General features: G+C 40.8%; 1 protein-coding gene across 1 annotated transcript in view; it reads left to right on the forward strand.

Moving 5' to 3' along the window:
• Positions 1-15,317, forward strand: part of LOC126214966 (mothers against decapentaplegic homolog 6) — a 267,734-nt gene extending 252,417 nt beyond the window's left edge. Inside the window, exons 4-6 of the mRNA XM_049941600.1 lie at positions 5,403-5,606; positions 9,160-9,463; positions 10,177-15,317. Coding sequence (XP_049797557.1) covers positions 5,403-5,606; positions 9,160-9,463; positions 10,177-10,180 — 512 coding nt within the window. The 3' untranslated portion in view covers positions 10,181-15,317. The remainder of the gene's footprint in view (positions 1-5,402; positions 5,607-9,159; positions 9,464-10,176) is intronic.
• The last annotated feature ends 6,476 nt before the right edge of the window (positions 15,318-21,793 follow it).

Genomic DNA, 21,793 nt, shown 5'->3' on the forward strand with positions numbered 1-21,793 from the left:
ATCTATGCACGCAAATTGCGCGTAAATTTAATCACATTTCAGTTCTAGTATAATATATTTGTCCAATCAATACCCGTTTATCATGTGGATTTCTTCTTGGTGTAGCAATTTTAATGGCCTGCAGTGTATGTAGTAATCGATCGGAACATCTGATATCCGGCGTTGAGCAACCCTCTTACATTTTGTTTGCAGAAAATGCTGTCATGATCAAGACCAGTTGGAAAATGATTTAGGACGAGGTATCTGTATACGACTCGGTCACTGAGGTTTCCGTGCAAACTTAATTATGTTTATAGACTATCCATCCATTCTGGGAATAGAGAATCTCGGTGGATTTATCGACATTAATAATGGCAAGGTATCGGTCCCAGTGATTGCAAGACTTTCGAGAATGTTTTAATTTCAAATTTGAAGTCGGATGACAAACGACAAAAGAAATATTTTTTAATATATATAATATAATATAATTACAAATATCTATAATTACAAATGTATGTAATATAATTACAAATTAACAGTTCTCATGTTTTTTCTTTTACTTATAGTGAAGCCTACTTATAGTGAAGCCTATCTCGTTGCCAAATTTCGTGATACTGCGTCAAGAAGAAGTACCCATAAGTTTTTAATGAGTGAGTTTGGATGTATCGAAATGTGACATGAACGACCGTATCTTTTGATTGCATTGACTTATAAGCTTCACTTTTTTTCTTTCTTTTTTTACATCGCTACTCCTCCTACGATCTTCTCTTGCGTATTAAGTTGATTTGTAAGGAGCAGCCTATGCCTGTTATATCTAATTATTTGCTTTATTATTTTTCTCCTGTATTTAATTTAATAATTTCTTTGACTGTGTGAGTAATTTTTCCTTACTTAACTCATCCTTTCAATGTCCTTAGAAAGACATTTCTTGAACCTGTACCCTTCTTTCGTCGTGTTGTGACTCATGCACCCTTTCATAAGTAAGAGTTGGTACTGCTATGGTATTGTAAAATTTCAGCGATGTTCCTTTCCTAGCTGTGTTGTGCAGACTTTTACAAACTTTTCACCTACGGAAATAAATTTAATTTTTGGTCCACGTCATATTTCTGTTCGCAAGTGATGTGGCATCCTAGTTATTTAAAATCTTTTAACTGGCTGCAACATTTTACTACTTAATTATTTTTTTTTGTTTTATATCTTACTGGCTGTATGCCGTGAAATGCCATCACTTTTCTTTCTTCTACAGATTGACTGTCTCCTGCAACTTGTTAGGCGACCATCTTAAGGTCACCTTATTTCTCTACAGTTAGTATTAGGCCATCCGCTTGTACGATTGCATTTAGTCTACTGTGACGACCTAAAAAACACTCTTTCTTTTAAGCACAACTTTCGATTTCCTGATTACTTCATCTACGTATTTGTTGGAGAGTGTCGGGGAAATACAGATTATCCTTATCTTACTCCTTCGTTTTTCTCCATTCGCTCTAATTATTTTCCGTATCTATAACAATTTCGATGTTGCTAGTATACTGATCTTTAAAAAATTATTTTAAAACTTTAATATATTAGTAACATAAAATTTCACTTGCGTTATGTAATGGTTCGTTGTAAGAACTTAAAAGGCGGTATTCGCAGTACCAGCGCCGTCTTTAAAGTGGAAGGATGCCCGGAATGCGGGAAAGACCTCCCCTCAAGGGACTGGTAATCTGGAGCTATTTACGTCCATCAACAAGCGGCCGTTCCCAGAATACAAATAGATCAGCTGTGGCCTAAAGCACTGACATTCTCTTCTGCAAGGCGACTCACAGTAGTTTAGAGCACAGCCTGCACATGAATTAAGTAAACCAGTGCTCGTATTCTATTTACTTGTCTTATGATAAAAAAATACAAATACAGAACATTTGTGGACAATGTGGCAATAACAAAAAATGGTTCAAATGGCTCTGAGCACTATGGGACTTAACATCTAAGGTCATCAGTCCCCTAGAACTTAGAACTACTTAAACCTAACTAACCTAAGGACATCCATGTCCGAGGCAGGATTCGAACCTTCGACCGTAGCAGCAGCGCGGTTCCGGACTGAAGCGCCTAGAACACTTCGGCCACAACGGCCGGCTGGCAATAACAAGCTCGAACACTCTTGCATCTCCAGATCTAGTTCTTCGATCGTGGTGAATGTCCATTATGGTTCCTCTAAGAGGAGAGCCCGTAACGGTATGGTGGATTAACTGTAAGAGGCACCGCAGCCACAAATATGCAGAACTAGCCCATCCCTACTTGTGCGGTGTCTAACAACATGTGCATGCTCCAGTTCGAACCCGGTTAGCGACCATGCATTGACGTCTGGTAAGATCGCATCCTTGTACCCACATGAAATGGTTATCTGTTAGATGCTTACTGACTGCTGGTAATGACAGCATGAATGGTTAACACCACAAGACATTAAGTTCTTGATGCACTGGGTTACAAATTTCCATTACATGCTCTGCCTGTCTCCTGACAGATGGATTTGTGCGTAAGGGCAGAATGTGAGACAAGTGAAAGTAATTTTTTGGTAGGTTGTGGCATTCCCCCCCCCCCCCCCCCATAAATACCCTCCCACTTTCTTTCCCCATTCCTCCAACTGTTCCGCAATTTATTTCAACATGTGCGAGAACCGAGGATTGTGGTTGTTGTTGTGGTCTTCAGTCCTGAGACTGGTTTGATGCAGCTCTCCATGCTACTCTATCTTGTGCAAGCTTCTTCATCTCCCAGTACCTACTGCAACCTACATCCTTCTGAATCTGCTTAGTGTATTCATCTCTTGGTCTCCCTCTACAGTTTTTACCCTCCACGCTGGCCTCCAATACTAAACTGGTGATCCCTTGATGCCTCAGAACATGTCCTACCAACCGATCCCTTCCTCTAGTCAAGTTGTGCCACAAGCTTCTCCCCAATCCTATTCAATACTTCCTCATTAGTTATGTGATCTACCCATCAAATCTTCAGCATTCTGCTACTAAAATTTTTGAAAACAGTCAGCGATCTTAAAATTTGACAGTCTTGATCGCCTTTTCTTTTTTTTTTTTTTTTTTTTTTTTTTTTTTTTTTTTTTTTTTTTTGAGTGAGTGACCGATTTTGACTCTTTCACAGAGTCATCTTCAGACTCTGTTGACGATTAATCTTGTATTCCTTGTATAGTATTATAATTATTTTTCGGCTAGTCTTTTTCTCTCAGGATGACAATATTGTCATCCTGAGAGAAAAGGACTAGCCGGAAATATTGTCATCCTGAGAGAAAAGGACTAGCCGGAAATATTGTCATCCTGAGAGAAAAGGACTAGCCGGAAATATTGTCATCCTGAGAGAAAAAGACGAGCCGGAAAATAAATGTAATACTATACAAAGAATACAAGATTAATCGTCAGCAGAGTCTGAAGATGACTATGAAAGAGTCGAAACCGGTCACTCAATCAATAAAAAAAAAAATGCGATCAAGACTGTTTTAAATTTTAATTTTATGCTGCTAAAATCGTGGTAATGCAAGTCTTAAGTATCTTTGACAGCGGGAGAGCAGCTAAGGAAAATTCAGTAGTTATAGTCGTCGCTGTTGTGTGCTGGACGTTTATCTGCCCCAGCACGACCCGTTTGGCGTCCCTCCAAGGTGGCGCTCTTCGTGCGACTGAGTCACGTGCGGAAGAACCGAAAGCAACTTGCGGTTCTGTCCGTGGTTTCCCGAACACCTGGTTCAAATACACAGACATATAAACTCAGTTTTCCTACATCCATCTCCTCCATCCCATTCACGCCCTCATAACAGAACACTGGAACTGCGTCATGAATTCGAAACACTTAAGATAAGCGTTGGCCTGATTTCCGTAGAACCACTGCTGATACGACCCCTCGTAACATCCAATAATTCAATAACTTTTACACCAACTATATTGTCGAGTAGCTTGCGCATTTTTGTACATTATCTTTGCATGGAGACATCAGGATGGCTTTTGCAAACGACAGCAATAACAGCGTTAAAATTAAACTTGCAAAATGCTACGTACAACGAAACTTTCACGCAGACTAAAACTGTGCTAGACCGAGACTCGAACTCGGAACTTCCGCCTGTCGCGGGCAAGTGCACAAACCGTGTTTGGTTACCTCAGTCGGGGAGTACGTGCTCACGAAAGGCAAAGGTCCCGAGTTCCAGTCCCCTTCCAGCACACGGTTTTAATCTGCTAGAAAGTTTTATATCGGCACACACTCCGCTGCAGAGTGAAAATTTCATTCTGTTACATACAATATTTATTTCGTGTTATACCTATTTTATACATTTATTAATGTACAGCTGATAAGCTATTTGTTCATATCACAAACAATATCTTTCACTTCTTTGAAAGTATATAAACAATTAGTTTAATTTTGTGTTACCATCGTTCCTCTTACGTATTATTTGAAAGGTTGTGAGACTTGAAGCAAATCAAACTAATGATGTATGGCGTTCGATGTACTGATGCATAAAGGATGTGAATAAACGTTACTAAAACACGGTCGCAACAGTTTCAAGTGTGTTTATTGCATAACAACCGGCTTCGAGCTATATGGACATCTTCAGGTGACATCGAAAATTCGCCAACAATATGTGTAACTAACTGGTAAACTGCCCACCCTGTTTGCTTGCAGAATCTAACTCCCATGTGTAAAACACCTTCAGACATCTGATTATTTTAGAAGTGGGTTATGGTGTTAGGCGTGTATACGGGAAAAAGTTTAAAAAAGCTTAGAAATTATATGTCAAGTTTACTGGAAGTCACTGTGTTCTCTCATTGTCAAATAGTGGATGAATATAGTCTTGATAATATGTGCGCCGCGAGTTACACTGTCTTAAGACTCGTGCTTGTCTTTCAGTGTTAAATATTTAACATAAGATAATAGTCCTTAATGAGTAGATTACATCAGTATTTTATAAATTTTTAATTTCGTTAAATAATTATGTTGTCCCCTGCAAGCCGCTAGATAGGCACTGTGAAGTTGGGGTTGGGTGCCATGAACTGGGTTAACCTTCTGACAGTATAGATTCTCACAAAGTGGCAGAAGTTTTCCAGAAAATTTCTTGGAAATGTCCGATTTCTTGTCACTTTGTCATATAGTATCTTACTTTCCAGTCGATTTGTTGTCATCTTATAGAATCAGGTGTTCTGGGAAGATGGGGAGCACTAGCAGTACACCCGATTGTGTGACAAGACAAATTTCTGCCACTTTGGAAGAGATGCGAAAATATGTTACTGAATTTTCAGTATCACCTGAAGATGTCAATTTAGAATGCAACTGGTTGAGGCGTAGTAAATTCACTCGAAGTACAGTGTGAAGGCACAAAATGATGGACATAAGTGACAGAGGGACTCAGTAGAGTAGCTCTTTTGACAGCGAGGCATGTGTGTGGTGTGCAGGTGACGGGTTCGGCGGCGGACGCGTGTGGTGCAAGCTCGCCTACTGGGAGCTGGCGACGCGCGTGGGGCGGCTGTTCCCCGTGGAGGCGGCCACCGTCAGCGTCTTCTCGGCGCCGCATGCGGGCGACGGGCTCTGCATAGAGGCGCTCGCGCCCTCTGCCGCCCACGACGCCGTCCGGCGCACCCGCCCCAAGATAGGGCTCGGTAAGTACACGTGGCCGACGTCACATTAGCACAACGAACTGTACCAAAAATGGCGCATTGTGGAGAGATCTCGAGTGGGGTTCGTCTTAGGCAAGTATAGTAACGAAAACCACCAAATTTGGCACACTAGTTTCGCAGACACTGAAACAAACATGGTAGCTGTTCGGTTTGCTTGTCAGCCAATCACTGCACAGGACACGTGACCTTGTCAGCAAATCACGACACGTGACCTTGTCAGCGAATCGCAACATGTGACCTTGTCAGCAAATCGCAGCACAGGACACGTGACCTCGTCAGCGAAACGCAACACGTGACCTCGTCAGTGAATCGCAACACGTGACCTTGTGAGCAAATCGCAGCACAGGACACGTGACCTTGTCAGCAAATCGCAACACGTGACCTTGTCAGCAAATCGCAGCACAGGACACGTGACCATGTCAGCGAATCACAACACGTGACCTTGTCAGTAAATCGCAGCACAGGACATGTGACATTGCCAGCGAATCGCAGCACAGGTCACGTGCCCTTTACAGCAAATCGCAGCACAGCACACGTGACCTTGTCAGTGAATCGCAGCACAGGAAACGTGACCTCATCAGTGTATCACAGCACAGGACACGTGACCAAGGCGAAATAAGGATGGGCTGAACTGTGACTTTCCAATATCATTTAATACTACTTTTTGGTTATTGCGATTCCTCACAGTTCAAAATCACATTTTCTGAATTCACAACTTGTTTCCCTCCACACTGCACCAACATTAACGCGATTTTTCACCGTAGCTGTGATTAGACACAAGTGTCCTATGACTATACTATCGATGAGTCACAGTTGGAATCCGCCAACTCATACAAATACCTGGGTGTAACACTTTGTTGGGATATGAAATGGGATGATAACATAGGGTGTTATTTTTACAGTTGGGCACTATCTCTGAATACTGTAAAACTGCATAATAGCTACTGCTACTGACTCCACAGTTTCCACATAACTACAGAGGCGTCCAAAAAAATGTATCCACTGTTTAAAAGTCCATAACAGGAAAACTAATTGACGGAGTTGTCTCATCTTTGTTGTGTAATAGTTTGTAGTTCCGGCAATCACAACAAACGCGTTGTATTGTTTTGTTTTGTCAGATAACAGTCGCCAGATAGTCAGTGTTTTGTTCTTAGTTGCACCTAGTTACTCGAGTAAACATGGCTGGCGAAAGGCTTATATTCGATGAAAGGAAGTCAGTTTTGAAGTGGTATTTTAAGTACGAAAACATTAATGAGGTTCAACGGCAATGGCGAAATGGGTATCAAACAGAGCCACGATTCGTCGCATTTGAGACAAATTTGAAGCCGAAGGCTGTGTTAAAGATGTACACAAACAACGATCTGGACGACCCGTAACAGTAACAAGTCCAGCTAGCTCCCATTGTGTGTTACAATTCACTCGCTCACCACAGAAGTCTGTGAGACAGTGCGTCCATGAAACTGGAGTAAGTCGCTCAAGTGTTCGGTGAATTTTGAAGACAGCAATGTGAAAGTGCTACATCCCACAATTCTTACATGCAATGAATGAGGACGATCCAGATCATACAATAGAGTACTGCGAGTAGTTTACTAACATGGTGTATAACAATGAAGAGTTTGCAGAGATATTTGTTTGGTCTGATGAGGCACAGTTCAAACTCAATGGTACAGTAAACCGCCACAATTGCATCTACTGGGCCGCCGAAAATCCGAACGTCCATGTAGACAAAGCCGTGAATTTGCCAGGAATAAATGTGTGGTGTGGGTTGTCGTACTGGGGCTCGATTGGCCCATTCTTCTTTGATGGCACACTTACCGGTGAGGTGTACCTTCAAAAGCTTCAGACATCCATTTTACCTGCCATCCGAGACTTGTATGGAGAAGGAAGAGTTTACTTTCAACAAGATCGTGCCCCAGCCCACTTCCAAAATCGTGTTAGGGTGTATCTCGACGAAAATCTGCCAGGAAGATGGATAGACCGTACAGGTGTTGTGGAGTATCCACCACGTTCCCCAGACCTAAGTCATCTGGACTTCTACCTGTGGGGAACACTAAAGGACATCGTTTATCGACAAAAGCCACGCACATTGGATGAACTTCGAGAATCCGTTGTACATTCATGTGCAAATATCCAACTGAACACATTGCAGTCTGTAGTTCGTGCTGCAGTTCGGCGGCATCGTTTGTGTGTGGATGTTAATGGTGACCATTTCGAACACCTACAGTGATATCTTTAAGTTGGACTGTAAGCTACACTTTCACCAAAAATGAGACAACTCCGTCAATTAGTTTGCAAGTTATGGACTTTTAAACAGTGGATACATTTTTTTCGACTCCTCTGTATATCTTTTTACAATGACAAGGAAACCCGGCAATGCTTTGCAGTTGCCAAATACGTATGGGAATACCACCCTCCCCCCATCTTCTCTCTGCCCATGTCCGCCTCCTTCCTCTCTTCCCATCATCTCCTCTCCCCATCTCTTTGTGCGTCACCTCCTCCCCCCTCTATCGTATCTTCTCCTCTTCCATCTCACTGTCCATTTTCTTCCCCTCCCTCCCCCCTTCCAACCTCACCCTCATCTTCTCACTCTCTCTCTCACCTTGAGCCTTGTTTATTGTTACTCCAAACGAAAGCTTGATTGGGAGCTGAAGTTGCTTACAATCAATCGGTAAATCGACTGGGGATCATTGGTATACAGGGTATGAGAGATCTCCAGCTGCTGGATCTGTGTGGATAGTAGCCTCAATGATAGCACTTCACTTGGTTCTATATGTGAAGGGGTCAAATTACAAAGTTTCAGACAATCCAGATTCTGTAGTAGTATTCTAGTAATAAACTATAAACTACAACTTTCCTCTTTTCTGTAAAACCACTGGTGAGGAATAAAACAAAACAGCAAATTGTTGTGTACACATTTTTTGTTTGAAAATATATTTAAGGAAATATAATATATATGGAGGAGAAAATTTGTCTAATGATTTACATGTCCTCCTGTCACAACAGAAACTGACTGTGAGAAAGAGATTCACAGCACAGCACAACTTTTCCTTTCTCACAGTTGCTTTTAACACGAGACTTGTACATTGTCGTTTAAAAAATATGAACCCTATGTCTGTCTGAATGTTCATTAGCGTATTGAGAAAAAATTTGACATTAATTTTTGAGACTTTTGGTAACAATGTTAGATGGTGATTTGTTTTTATGTAGTAGTACAGACCATCAGAACCGAAGCAGCTTTTTGCACAGTTCAGTAAAAAATTTTACACTGACGATCCACATGTGCCCCCTCGAGTAATGCGTTATAATTTTTCTTGACATTATGCACGACACGTGCCACATATTTCAGTAGTACGTGGAAAATCTTTGTGACACTCGGGCGCTCTTCCTCAGGTGTGACCCTGAGCTTTTACACTGATGATCCACATGTGCCCCTCGAGTAATGCGTTATAATTTTTCTCGACATTATGCACGACACGTGCCACATATTTCAGTAGTACGTGGAAAATCTGTGTGACACTCGGGCGCTCTTCCTCAGGTGTGACCCTGAGCCTGGAGGGAGACACGGTGTGGGCGCACAACCGCAGCAAGGCGCCCATCTTCGTCAACTCGCCGACCCTGGACGACCCGGACTCGCGGGCGCCACTCGTGTACAGGGTGCCGCCCGGCTACTGCCTCGACATCTTCGACCGCAGCAGAGCGGTGCCGGACCGCTGCGCCGAAGGGCCCGTCGACCCCAACTCGGTGCGCATCAGCTTCGCCAAGGGCTGGGGCCCCAAGTACTCCCGCCAGGAGGTGACGGCCTGTCCCTGCTGGCTCGAGGTGCTGCTCGCGCCCTGCAGGTGAGTCGCAAAGGTGCCCGGCGAGCCGTGCTTCGTACGGCAAAGGAGAGCTCCGACAGCTGACAGCGAAGTGCCCGAGGCTGCAGGTGGTACTGAAATACGCAGTAGACACTGAGGCATTGCCAGAAACACACAATTGTGCAGAGTGACGGGTTGTGGGAAGCAGCCGCACTTCGCGTACGTGAACTGTCGGGGCTCTTCTTTCGTCGTACCGACTTTAGTCGGTCGGTCCTGCGACTGATGTTGATCTTAAATTGGATATTCCCCTCCTCGCATAAACCCGTTCTGTATTAGTGCATTAGAATATCTACAAAATTTTGTTGCTATACGATAATTACACCCCACACTGCACTTCTGTGAGTAGTGGCACTTTAATCGTAACCACTCACTAGTCGCACAGCTACAAAGGCTTGATGAAATACAGTTCTGATGTTGGAGCTTTCATTTAGTGGATGAGGTGATCTCTGATAGTGAAACACATAATGTGTTTACCTCAAAGTAATTGGCGTGAAGATCTGGTTTGGCACTCGGCTTAATATCCACACCCATAAACAAACTGTACATTCCAGAAAGGAATACATCCCTTCTGACTTCTCAATGTCATTGTTCCTCCTATTCGACTTTCATAAATAAAATAAGACAGAATTTTTTCATTCCTGTTACTCGAATTAATATTTTTCATAGCACTGATCACACATTATCTTCTGTCACAGGTGATGACAGCTGCCAGTGGAACGACACACTTCCCCACTGTCGAACATCCGAGCGAGTGCGCGTCGCAGCACGTGCGACTACCGTAAAGTGTCGAAGCTTCACCTGTGCAGTGGAAAGTCGCTCGGCGCACACTGCCGTCGTACGCCGCGAGATCGACAGGGTCCGGAGTCCTCGAGGGTGTCGGACCGTCTCTCGACACAAACTGTTCGGGCGACTGTGCGTCTTGCCGGGGGTTGCCGGAGCACCTACTCTCGTGTAGACGGATAAGTGTGATACGACTGCTTTGTTTTTTTTTCGACTGCTGAAATCGCAGAACGAGGGTTGTGATCGAAAACTCAGGGATCGGCTCGGTGGTCGATAATTTTTGTTTTAAACCTTCCCTTCCCCTACACACTCCTGAACATTAACGGAGACTGGACAGAAGAAAGACAGTGAAAGTGAAGCAGAATTACATAAATAGTGAGTATTCTTCAGGGGTGACTTTGCTACTGTAAGCACTGTAGTGCCTTCCTCGACTCGTCGTGGCGGACGTCGAGTGTCTCGGACGTCTGCTGCAGGGCAGACGGTTCGGTGCACACTGCCGGCTCTGCTCGTGCCAGGGAAGGGAGAGCTAGCTTCTTTTTCTTCTGCAAGGTGCCTCGTGATAGTAGTGCGGGAAGGTGGCGTCTACGCGAGAGCTGACTGAGGGGGACCTCAGAGGGGCGTCGTAGGCCTCTGAATTTCTGCTCAGTGTTTACCAGAGCTATTTTGTATATTACGTTTGTAAAGTATGGAACGGATTAAAGTTACGCATATACATATAAATATATATATATAAAAATATAAATAATATAAATGGAAATACCACATGTTATACATAATGTACAGTGTATCGAGATTGTTCTTTCCAGCTTATGTGAATAATTAAGCAGTTTGTCTGTGGTTTTCAGCACTATCTGGTTAAGCTGCAATAATTGACATTTTGTGGTCTGTTCTGCAGGCTTGTGCCTTTTTTCCCTTTAATTTTCTTCTTCTACGAAATCTCTTTTACTCCACATTTTGTTCAAGTAGGTCTTTTTATTCTTTCTTCTGCTGTCCGTAAATCGTCCTGTATTTTATCCAAAGTGCTTTCATATTCATAAACTTGCTTTCCAAAATCTGTTGAACAATGTTCAGCTTGTTTTTCCCACTTTTCCACTTTTAGTTTGTTTCGTCTGTATCGAACATTTTATCTTCTGAGACTTTCGTGTAATTCTGTATTGACTTCAATTCAGGTTTCAGTTTTTGTGCTGATTCAAAGTTATAATTTTTATCATTCAGTTCACTTGCTTCCATTCCATACGAGTCAATCATGTTGCGAAGTTTTGCCAGCTCGTAAGCTTTCTCTCGGGAGATTTCTCTGTGCCGCAGACTTAGAGAGTACTTTAATCTGTATATTCATATGTCACGTATGAATGTAAAGATCTTACAGAGCTATATATTCAAATGTCACACACGAATGTATGAATCTCGAATAGGAGTTAAATTGAGCACAAGAACAATTCAGAATTCTGAATCGAGCTGTAATTTAAGTTTACATACTTCCGTAATTTGTAAGACAAAGCATTTTTGTTGCTAAATGAATGGAGACTGGAAGAAACACTTCAGTGGTGTCGTATTCTGTTGTGGTTTGTCCAAAGAATTTGTCTGGAGACAGTAGCTGAACACCACTGGAAGACTACTGAAATAGACTCCTAAAGCTGCCTATCGTGATAGCGCTGTTATCATTTGCAATTTTTTTTTTTTTTTTTTACATGAGTTTTCATTTATTCATCAAGCCTGCAGCACAGAGCATTTTACATCTAGTCTGAAACACTGCTCCTCATCATGCAGTAAAACAAAATTAAAGATAGTAAACATATGAATTCCTCACCGCCTTTGCCACTTGTGGCACTATACCGTTCAAAGTCTGGGTAACAGTTGAGAGGAAGCAAGTGCAATTCAGATAGGTAGGTAGGTGGCCACATGTAGCAGCCAGTAGGTAAATGTGAGCTGTCCAAAGATATTAATTTAAATATTCAGCGGCCTTTCACTGATTCGATGAGCTTTCAGTGTAACTGTCCAGAGAAAATGGAAACTGATATTGCCTTTTTTTGTAAAAAAAAAAAGTATAAATACGTGCAATAAGAAGAGTTGGCAATGTTAGGATAAAAAAGAAAAAAAGCACTTTTGTTATCAATTATCAGAATTGTATTGTTTGTGATGGTTATTTGGTGAGAAAACAGTGCCTTCAGTGTTGTTAAAATATTAAACTTCCTTCAATGCTGTGAAAATAGTTGCTAGTTCTTCTGGTCCAACAAGATATGCCTTCACCATTTTGCCTTCATGTGATAGAAAGGTAGGAGTTACATGGCAGTGGAGAGAGAAAGTAATTTTGAAATTTTTGAAAAAAATTGTATTAAATGGATGACATAAAACTAAATTGCTCTTTGTGCCTGTGTTAATTTGTACACATTTTATTAGTGCCACTTTGTCCCTGAAGTGATGCTTATAAGCAACACAGTCAATATTGAAACTCTGCTGGCATCAGTATTTCAGTACATGAAGTTACTAGCAACAGTACTTAGACTGTGTTCAGGTTCTTAAAAAAATGAATAGGCAAGAGTGCCTAAAACTGCTTAAAGAGGTAATATTTTATGTGTGAAGCAGTATCTCTTTCAAGCTTTTTTAAAAATACCAATAGTACTAGCGGTGATTTTTTATTTTTTTATTATTTAATTCCGTGTGGAATTCGTTAAAATCACTGCTGTGCTTGTTGCCACGAGGAAGGATATTATGTGCCAAATATTATAATCAAAATTTTGAAGCAAATGTGCACCCCATTTTTCTCCTTTTTATTGTTATGTTTCACTGTAGTCCTAAAACCATTGACTTCATTTCATTGTATTTCAGTTTTGCCTTTACTTCTGTATGATTTAGCTTTAAATGGAAACTTGTCTGGTGGCTGTGCCTAAACTGAACTGACTGCCATAAATACGCACTGAAGCCTTTATTGGCAATTTGTAGTAGAGTCTGTCGAATGTAATTTTCAATCTGCATTCCGTGCAAAAGTGTTCAGTGCTCCTCCTTTCTAATATTGCAAAGACAATGAGCTTGTTAATGGTTTTATGGAAATGTTGTACTGCACATGGCAGCTTTATTGTAAAAAGAAATTTATTTAAATACCTATAAATATATATATAAATATGTATATGTAAAAAAATATTATTTATGTGCCATTTTTATATTTGTATATTGTACTTACACATTCAGGGCAAGTGTGTGCAAAAGGAGGAGGTTGGTTGCAGATTTAAACTATTTATTTTCTTGCTGTTCCACAAATCTATTGTTAAATTTGAGGGCTCTTTACTGGTTTGTATTTACAAACACTGCTGTAGCCAACCAGAAACCATACTGAGAGTGCACTTTGAGATAAGCCACACTACAACATGAAGCAGTGTCCAAAAATCCTGTTTAAATATACTTTACTTGTTTGTTTGAAGTTTTGTGTTACCGATTTGAAAAACTGTGCCATTTGCATAATCGTTTGGAGCTCTCAATATTTGGCTTTAGCAGTAGTGTTGTAACAATTTGTTTGGAAGGTTTTTACTCATACTTCATAAAAAATTAAATAAGAGGGGGGGAAAAACAAAAATTTTGTGCGTCCACGAACCTGCATGGGAAACTTAAGGGCACAAATTGTCAGAATGTTTCCTGTCGACAGAAGCAGAGCAGTAATATTGCAGAGCAATTACCCTTAGAAATAGTATTATCAGTTTGGCATTTCTCTGTGTTGTATTGTGGCTTCATCACAAGTGTGTTCGTTATATCAGATTTGCTTGTAACCTGTTCCTTAAAAATACAAAATACAAACATCTGCTTGAGAGTCAATGTACTTTGCTTTGCAGACTCAATGTTCATGCTAACATATGGTTATAGTACCTCTGTGGTAAAACTGTTAACATTTCTAATTCCTTTATACCTTTGGGCTACAGATGGCAAAAATTATCTAATTCCCAATATTTGGTATTTCTTGTACTCAGTGAGTACTATGAGGAGAACTTTTAAGGATGTGAACAAAGTAAGTTGCTGTGTCAGTATTAAAATGCCTGTTCAGCTGACAAAAGGCATGTTCTACAAAGGTGGATTTCTGAGGTTGTTATTAACATAGTTCTGGTAAAAAGGTATTTCCAGAGTATAGCGGGTACAACTCTTGTGAAAGGAGACAAGATAATTTCTTCTTAAAACTGCTTGTGATGCCGTGTAACACTTGTAAATTGTATGGTCTCTCATATATTCGGCTGTTAAGAGATACAACTGTGTTACATTACAACACATCACTGTCAAAAATGGTTACTTCTTATATTAAGATAGAAATTATTAAAAAGAAGATTTTTTGTGTTTTTTCAGTTATATAACTGGTTGCAGAACTGAATACTGAGAAATTTAATACATTGATCTGCTGTTACAATGTAATTTGTACCACTGCAAAATGTTGTTCCTGAAAACTATAATTGTAAAGTGTTTTGTGAAATTTATGTAGTTTGTAGTACTCCATTTAATTCAATAGCAGGGTTTCATATTGAAAAATTCTCTCATATATTATTGTGATGCATGTATATTTGATAAGGGTAACTGCTTTGGAATGCAGGCTTTCCCAGTGTATATCGTGGAAGTTGTATGTTGTTTCACAGTTGGATTCCACCATGATTGTGCCCTGTTATGCTCTGGTCAATTGTTATTTCCTTTTGTACAAAACTAAAGCATTGGCACTTAAGATGAATTTCTGAGCCCGTTTTCTGCATAAATAATGCACCACAGTAGAAATGTATTTTGATACTGACAATATTAGGATCATTGAATCACTTACTGTCTTTTGGAGATCGTAGCACAGCTGAGAGCTCTTCACTTACAAAATTTTTTCCTACATTACCGAGTATAAATTGTGGAAATTATTGAGACTTAAAGGTGACAATCAGATGAAAGATTTAAGAGAAACTACTGGTTTCTCATTTTTCTGAATGTATATATTGTACAAAAAAGTGAGTGTGAATGTGAAAATGCATGCTTGAAACAGTGGAATGATTTGCACTCCTTGGCAGGAGTGACAATGCCTCATTTATAATAAACATGAAGGAATTTTAAACAAGTGTTTTCATTGCTCTTAACCTTTCCTGAGTTTATTTCTGTAACACCTCTGCCAGTGAGAAAATAAAAACCTAGCTGTATACTCATTAAGTATACACTTTAGTGCTCAAATCTGAAAGAAAACAATGTTTAAATTATTGTGCTCATGTGTCTCTTTAAGTGCATGTGAGTATATCTTGGGTACTGTGATGAGCAAGTCAGGTTATGAATGTACGAAGCAATTGGCACCCATTCAAGTGAAGTAGGATCCTTTTGAAATACAAAGTTGCAGAGCAGATAAATGTGTCTATAAAATCTGTGTTATAAAGCCCACTAGTAAATAACTATTTCAGTTTAGTCCATGCATTTCCCAGACCTTTAATCACATGCCAAAGCAAATGACACAGATGAAATTATCAAAAAAGATCAATATTGTATGAGCACACCTGAAGAACTATGACTGGAAAACAAGGATAAATTGTATAACTTCTGACTTTGAAGCATTTTGTTTTCTAAAGTGTGTGGAGATCTGGTAAATTACCAGAAGCAAATGGGGAAAGAACAAAATCTAAACAAAATTGTTTTTCAAGATAATGCACAGCAGAAAGCATGAGGGTGAAGCAAACACATGGATAGCAAATAGTAATAAGCAGATGAGTTTTCAGAAAGAGTAAAGTTGGCTAGACAGCTTAAATATGGTTCTTAGCTGGCATGTATAAAAAAGAAATAGGAGAATCAATCTGTCTCTCTCTCTCTCTCTCTCTCTCTCTCTCTCTCTCTCTCTCCCTCTCCCTCTCCCCCTCTCCCACTCCTTCTCCCCCCCTCTCTCTCTCTCTCTCTCTCTCTCTCTCTCTCTCTCTCTCTCTCTCTCTCTCTCTCCCTCTCTCTCTCTGAAAACAGTACACAAAGTTGCTGATAAGACTAATGGTTAGAAATCAAATTGCATTTTTTATTGATTTATTTATACATATATTCTATAGAGCACTTTGTGCGTGTGAGAAGTTAGGATTTGGAAAGTGAAGAATATATGAATGTTGATTACATACAATAGTGTATAGTTAATGAACAAAAAGGTGCACAGCAAATAAAAACATAAAACTGGAATAAGACAGAAGCAAAATGATAAAATGTCATACACAAATTAATACATGTTATACAATACATAAACACTAAACATATATGCATAAGAACTCTATAAAAATCAGCTGATGAATAGAAAGTTTTATCAAGCAAATATATCGTTTTATTTTATTTTTAAATAATACGCTTTTGCCACATAGGTATTTTATGTTATTTGGCAATGAATTACTTGTTTAATACTGGAGTACTGTACACCAAGTTAGATTTTTGAGATCGCAATGATGAACGTTCCTTTCTTCTGTTGTGATTGTGGTACATTTAATTGGTTTTATAGCACGCAAGATGATCAACAATGAATCTCATAATGGAGTAAATATATTGGGACGTTGTAAGTACACAAAGTTTCTCTAAGCAATTATGATAGGAGGTTCTCTGAGTATCAGCACATAATTCGGACGACCTTTTCCCTGCAGAAAGAAAAGTTTCTTTGATGTGAGTGATTTGCACCAGAAGACAATTCAATAGAACATAAGACTGAAAGTACCCAAAGTAAATGACTTTGTGATACTGATGTCTTACAATATATGAGAGTATCCGAACAGCAAAATTAGCTGAGGACAACAGTTTTACGGTGCAGAGGATGTGATTTTCACAGCTGTCTTTGTGGAGGCCTTCGAATTTGGTGTAGCAAGCATACCTTTTGTATTAGCTGACTGTCAAGTGCAATTTAGGAATTTGTGTTTGGAACTCAAATGGATATAATTAGTTTTGCTCAGGTTTATCAAGAGTGAGTTTTCTTTGAGCCTGGTTAGGAGTTCCGAAAGTAATTTGTTGGCTTCAGTCTCTAGATTGGTGGATTGTTTGTTGTTTATCATAATGCTAGTTTCATTGGGAAGTTGCATGTTTTGTATGACCTAGGTAGGCCATTTATACAGGGTGTTAAAAAGGAACTATCCAGTATTACAGGTGATGGTTGTACGCATCAAAACAAGAAAAAAAAAAGTCCTTTAACCATGGGTCCTACCCAGCATACATTGTGAAATATGACAAGTTGTTCAGAGGTGGTGCTCAACACGTTCATTCATCTCAATGCATGCCTGTGCCCTTCAGTGTAAGGACTCGTGCATTCATTGAAATTGCCGTGGTTGGTTCTGAATGTGCTGAGATGAATGGAAGACATGACTGTGAAGTGTCTGCACGTCATTTACTGGAGTGGCATAGACCAATTGTTTCATGTGTCCCTGTAACTAGAAGTCTAGGGGATTTAAGTCCAGGGAACGAGCAGGCCAAGGTATGGGACATCCCCAGCCAATTCACCGGTTTTCATATATCCTTGTCAGGTGCCAATGCACAATGCAGATAAAATGTGCCAGTGTGCCATCATGCGTGAACCACATCTGTAGTCTTTCCTGACGTGGCTTATCCTCCGGCAAGAGAGGCAGCACATCCTTCAGAAAGTGATGGTAATGAGCCCTGGTAGCATGTATGGCTCTGATAATTTATCGCCAAGAATGTCTACCTATACATTGATTGGGAATTGATCCTGATGCCTGTTTCTAGAAGTGCATGGGGATTTTCAATGGCCCACCCGTGCTGATTATGGAAGTTTACAATGCTATCTCATGTAAACCCTGCCTCACCACTAAACAAAAATTTTTAGGCAAATTGTGGGTCTGCACTACGCTGCCGCAAGAACCCTTGGCAGAACTGCAATCTGGCAGGATGGTCTTGTGCCCTAAGAGCCTGGACGTGGCGAACACGGTGCGGATACGACGACTGCTCCTGAGGTACCATCCAGACTAGAGGATGACTAACACCTTCAATTGCTGCTGTTTGTCACACACTGGTTCCAGAATTGTCATCCACTGCACCTAGAACACGCTCCTCCAGTTCACATTTCAGACATGTGAACTGAACAAGGCCTTCCACTGTCTACTTTGTTAGGTACAGAGCCTCTTTCCCCAAGACACTGGAACAATTGGCTGAACATCTTAACAGATGGTAATCTGCATGCTGGAAATCTTTCAGTGTACAGGTTATGGGCTCTTTGATTAACTCCATCTGCTGAACCATAGCAGTAAATCATTCTGCCATTTTCCTTGTGGAATCAAAGTCCTCAGTTGCTAGGTTGCATCAGAGTATCTGCAAGAGAGAAAACATGTACTTTAAATGTGACCTATAACTAAGCAAATGTCACGGTACGCACCCTGAATTAGGAGAAATATACACAGATGTAAACAGTAGAATCACACAACATAAAGGGAACAACTCACTCAGCCCACTGAGGTGACTAATGTTTACATCGATACTGCACGGCAGTATCCTACCACCCCGTTGATCTCGGCAGGACATAGAGCCGCAGTGCAACAATGGTGCTTGTATCTGCAACCACATGTTCATGATGTCTTCCCACCTCACAATATTCCATACCAGGGGTTGTAATTAATGTTAATTGTTGGGTAGTTGTCTGTAGTAGGACAAGTAATTCATTGCTATGGATGACATCACAAGAGCATCTCCGATGTGAACACATACAGGGTGTTACAAAAAGGTACGGCCAAACTTTCAGGAAACATTCCTCACACACAAAGAAAGAAAGTATGTTATGTGGACATGTGTCCGGAAACGCTTACTTTCCATGTTAGAGCTCATTTTATTACAAATCACATTAATCATGGAATGGAAACACACAGCAACAGAACGTACCAGCGTGACTACAAACACTTTGTTACAGGAAATGTTCAAAATGTCCTACGTTAGTGAGGATACATGCATCCACCCTCCGTCGCATGGAATCCCTGATGCGCTGATGCAGCCCTGGAGAATGGCGTATTGTATCACAGCCGTCCACAATACGAGCACGAAGAGTCTCTACATTTGGTACCGGAGCTGCTTAGACAAGAGCTTTCAAATGCCCCCATAAATGAAAGTCGAGAGGGTTGAGGTCAGGAGAGCGTGGAGGCCATGGAATTGGTCCGCCTCTACCAATCCATCGGTCGCCGAATCTGTTGCTGAGAAGCCTACGAACACTTCGACTGAAATGTGCAGGAGCTCCATCATGCATGAACCACATGTTGTGTCGTACTTGTAAAGGCACATGTTCTAGCAGCACAGGTAGAGTATCCCATATGAAATCACGATAACGTGCTCCATTGAATGTAGGTGGAAGAACATGGGGCCCAATCGAGACATCACCAACAATGCCTATCCAAACGTTCACAGAAAATCTGTGTTGATGACGTGATTGCACAATTGCGTGCGGATTCTCGTCAGCCCACACGTGTTGATTATGAAAATTTACAATTTGATCACGTTGGAATGAAGCCTCATCCGTAAAGAGAACATTTGCACTGAAATGAGTATTGACACATTGTCGGATGAACCATTCACAGAAGTGTACCCGTGGAGGCCAATCAGCTGCTGATAGTGCCTGCACACGATGTACACGGTACGGAAACAACTGGTTCTCCCGCAGCACTCTCCATACAGTGACGTGGTCAACGTTACCTTGTACAGCAGCAACTTCTCTTATGCTGACATTAGGGTTATCGTCAACTGCACGAAGAATTGCCTCGTCCACTGCAGGTGTCCTCGTCGGTCTAGGTCTTCCCCAGTCGCGAGTCGTAGGCTGGAATGTTCCGTGCTCCCTAAGACGCCGATCAATTGCTTCGAACGTCTTCCTGTCGGGACACCTTCGTTCTGGAAATCTGTCTCGATACAAATGTACCGCGCCACAGCTATTGCCCCGTGCTAATCCGTACATCAAATGGGCATCTGCCAACTCCGCATTTGTAAACATTGCACTGACTGCAAAACCACGTTTGTGATGAACACTAACCTGTTGATGCTACGTACTGATGTGCTTGATGCTAGTACTGTAGAGCAATGAGTCACATGTCAACACAAGCACCGAAGTCAACATTACCTTCCTTCAATTGGGCCAACTGGCCGTGAATCTAGGAAGTACAGTACATACTGACGAAACTAAAATGAGCTCTAACATGGAAATAAAACGTTTCGGGACACATGTCCACATAACATCTTTTCTTTATTTGTGTGTGAGGAATGTTTTCTGAAAGTTTGGCCGTACCTTTTTGTAACACCCTGTATACATACAGTATGTCCTATGTCAGAACGCATGCTTTATAGGACGCATGGTCATATGACATTTTTGTCTTGCGTTGATGCTTACTATCATCCTCTGAAATATTGGATAGTTTCATTGAACACCCTGTATGCACAAGAAACAGCAATGGACTGGGGACAGATCCCTGGAGGATTCACAGAGAGGATTGCCCCAGTTGGACGCTTTGCTGCCCTCTTCCAGAGCTGCCTTCTGGTTTTTGCCTCAGAGGTAGGATTTCAGCCATTCTACCACTATAATTCCGTAGGCTTCTGCGGATATAAAAGGTTTCTGGGTGTGGTACTGCATCAAAATGCAAAAGGAAACTACTGCTGTTGGAGAAAAACCAACGTTTCGGCCACGGTTACAGCAGCTTTCTTCTGGGTCTAATGGTTAGACCCAGAGGAAGGCCACTGTAACCGTGGTCGAAACGTTGGTTTTTCTCCAGCAGCAGTAGTTTTTTTACATTATGACACGGTACCATACCCAGAAAACTTTTATGTTGACCATTCTACGACAGTCCGTCTGATACTAGAGTGGCACCCTCTGTCGAGAAGTATTTTGCGATTCACATAGTCGAAGGCCTTTGGAAGATCACAAAATATCCCAACAGTCTTTATTTTTTTAATCTATGGATTCCAATATATTATTCATGAAAGAAAATACAGCTTCAGTTGTCGATGTAACTTATAGCATTACTCTGTCAACTTGTGCCTCTGTCGAATCTGAATGGAAAGTAACTGGTAAATGTAGGCAATTTCAAACAATGTTGGCCACACTAGATTTAGAGTCCCAGACATTTTAATTGCAGTTTGACTTTAAATAACCTATTGTTTCTGGCCAGATCGAGTTTCATTCACTATAATTTATGCACAGATAAAAGGATAAGTCACATACTACACTCCGTAGGTATCCTATATTGTGATTGTTTGAGTGCAGTAATTTAACACTGATATGACCCAAAAGTTTACATGTCCCTCCAAGTGGTTAGTCATATCCAAACAAAAACAATGTGAACAATAAATGTCATTTGGGAATAACACAGCTCACAGTCTGATTCTACTGTCACAGTAAGCATTATGGAAGATCATTACAGTTCACGCAACTAATTACAAGTTTGCAGTCAATCATTGAAAAATGGTCACTGAATTACAGAAAGAACTCCCGGATGCAAAATTTAAGTGATTGTAATTTGTGCTAATTCATTTGCAGTACATTTTTAGACATGTATCTTGCTCATTTCATAATCTACTATAGCCTGACTGAAATGATTTCCAGCAGCCTCTCTT

Source organism: Schistocerca nitens, chromosome 12 (genome assembly GCF_023898315.1).
Source record: "Schistocerca nitens isolate TAMUIC-IGC-003100 chromosome 12, iqSchNite1.1, whole genome shotgun sequence".
Classification (NCBI taxonomy): Eukaryota; Metazoa; Arthropoda; class Insecta; order Orthoptera; family Acrididae; genus Schistocerca; species Schistocerca nitens.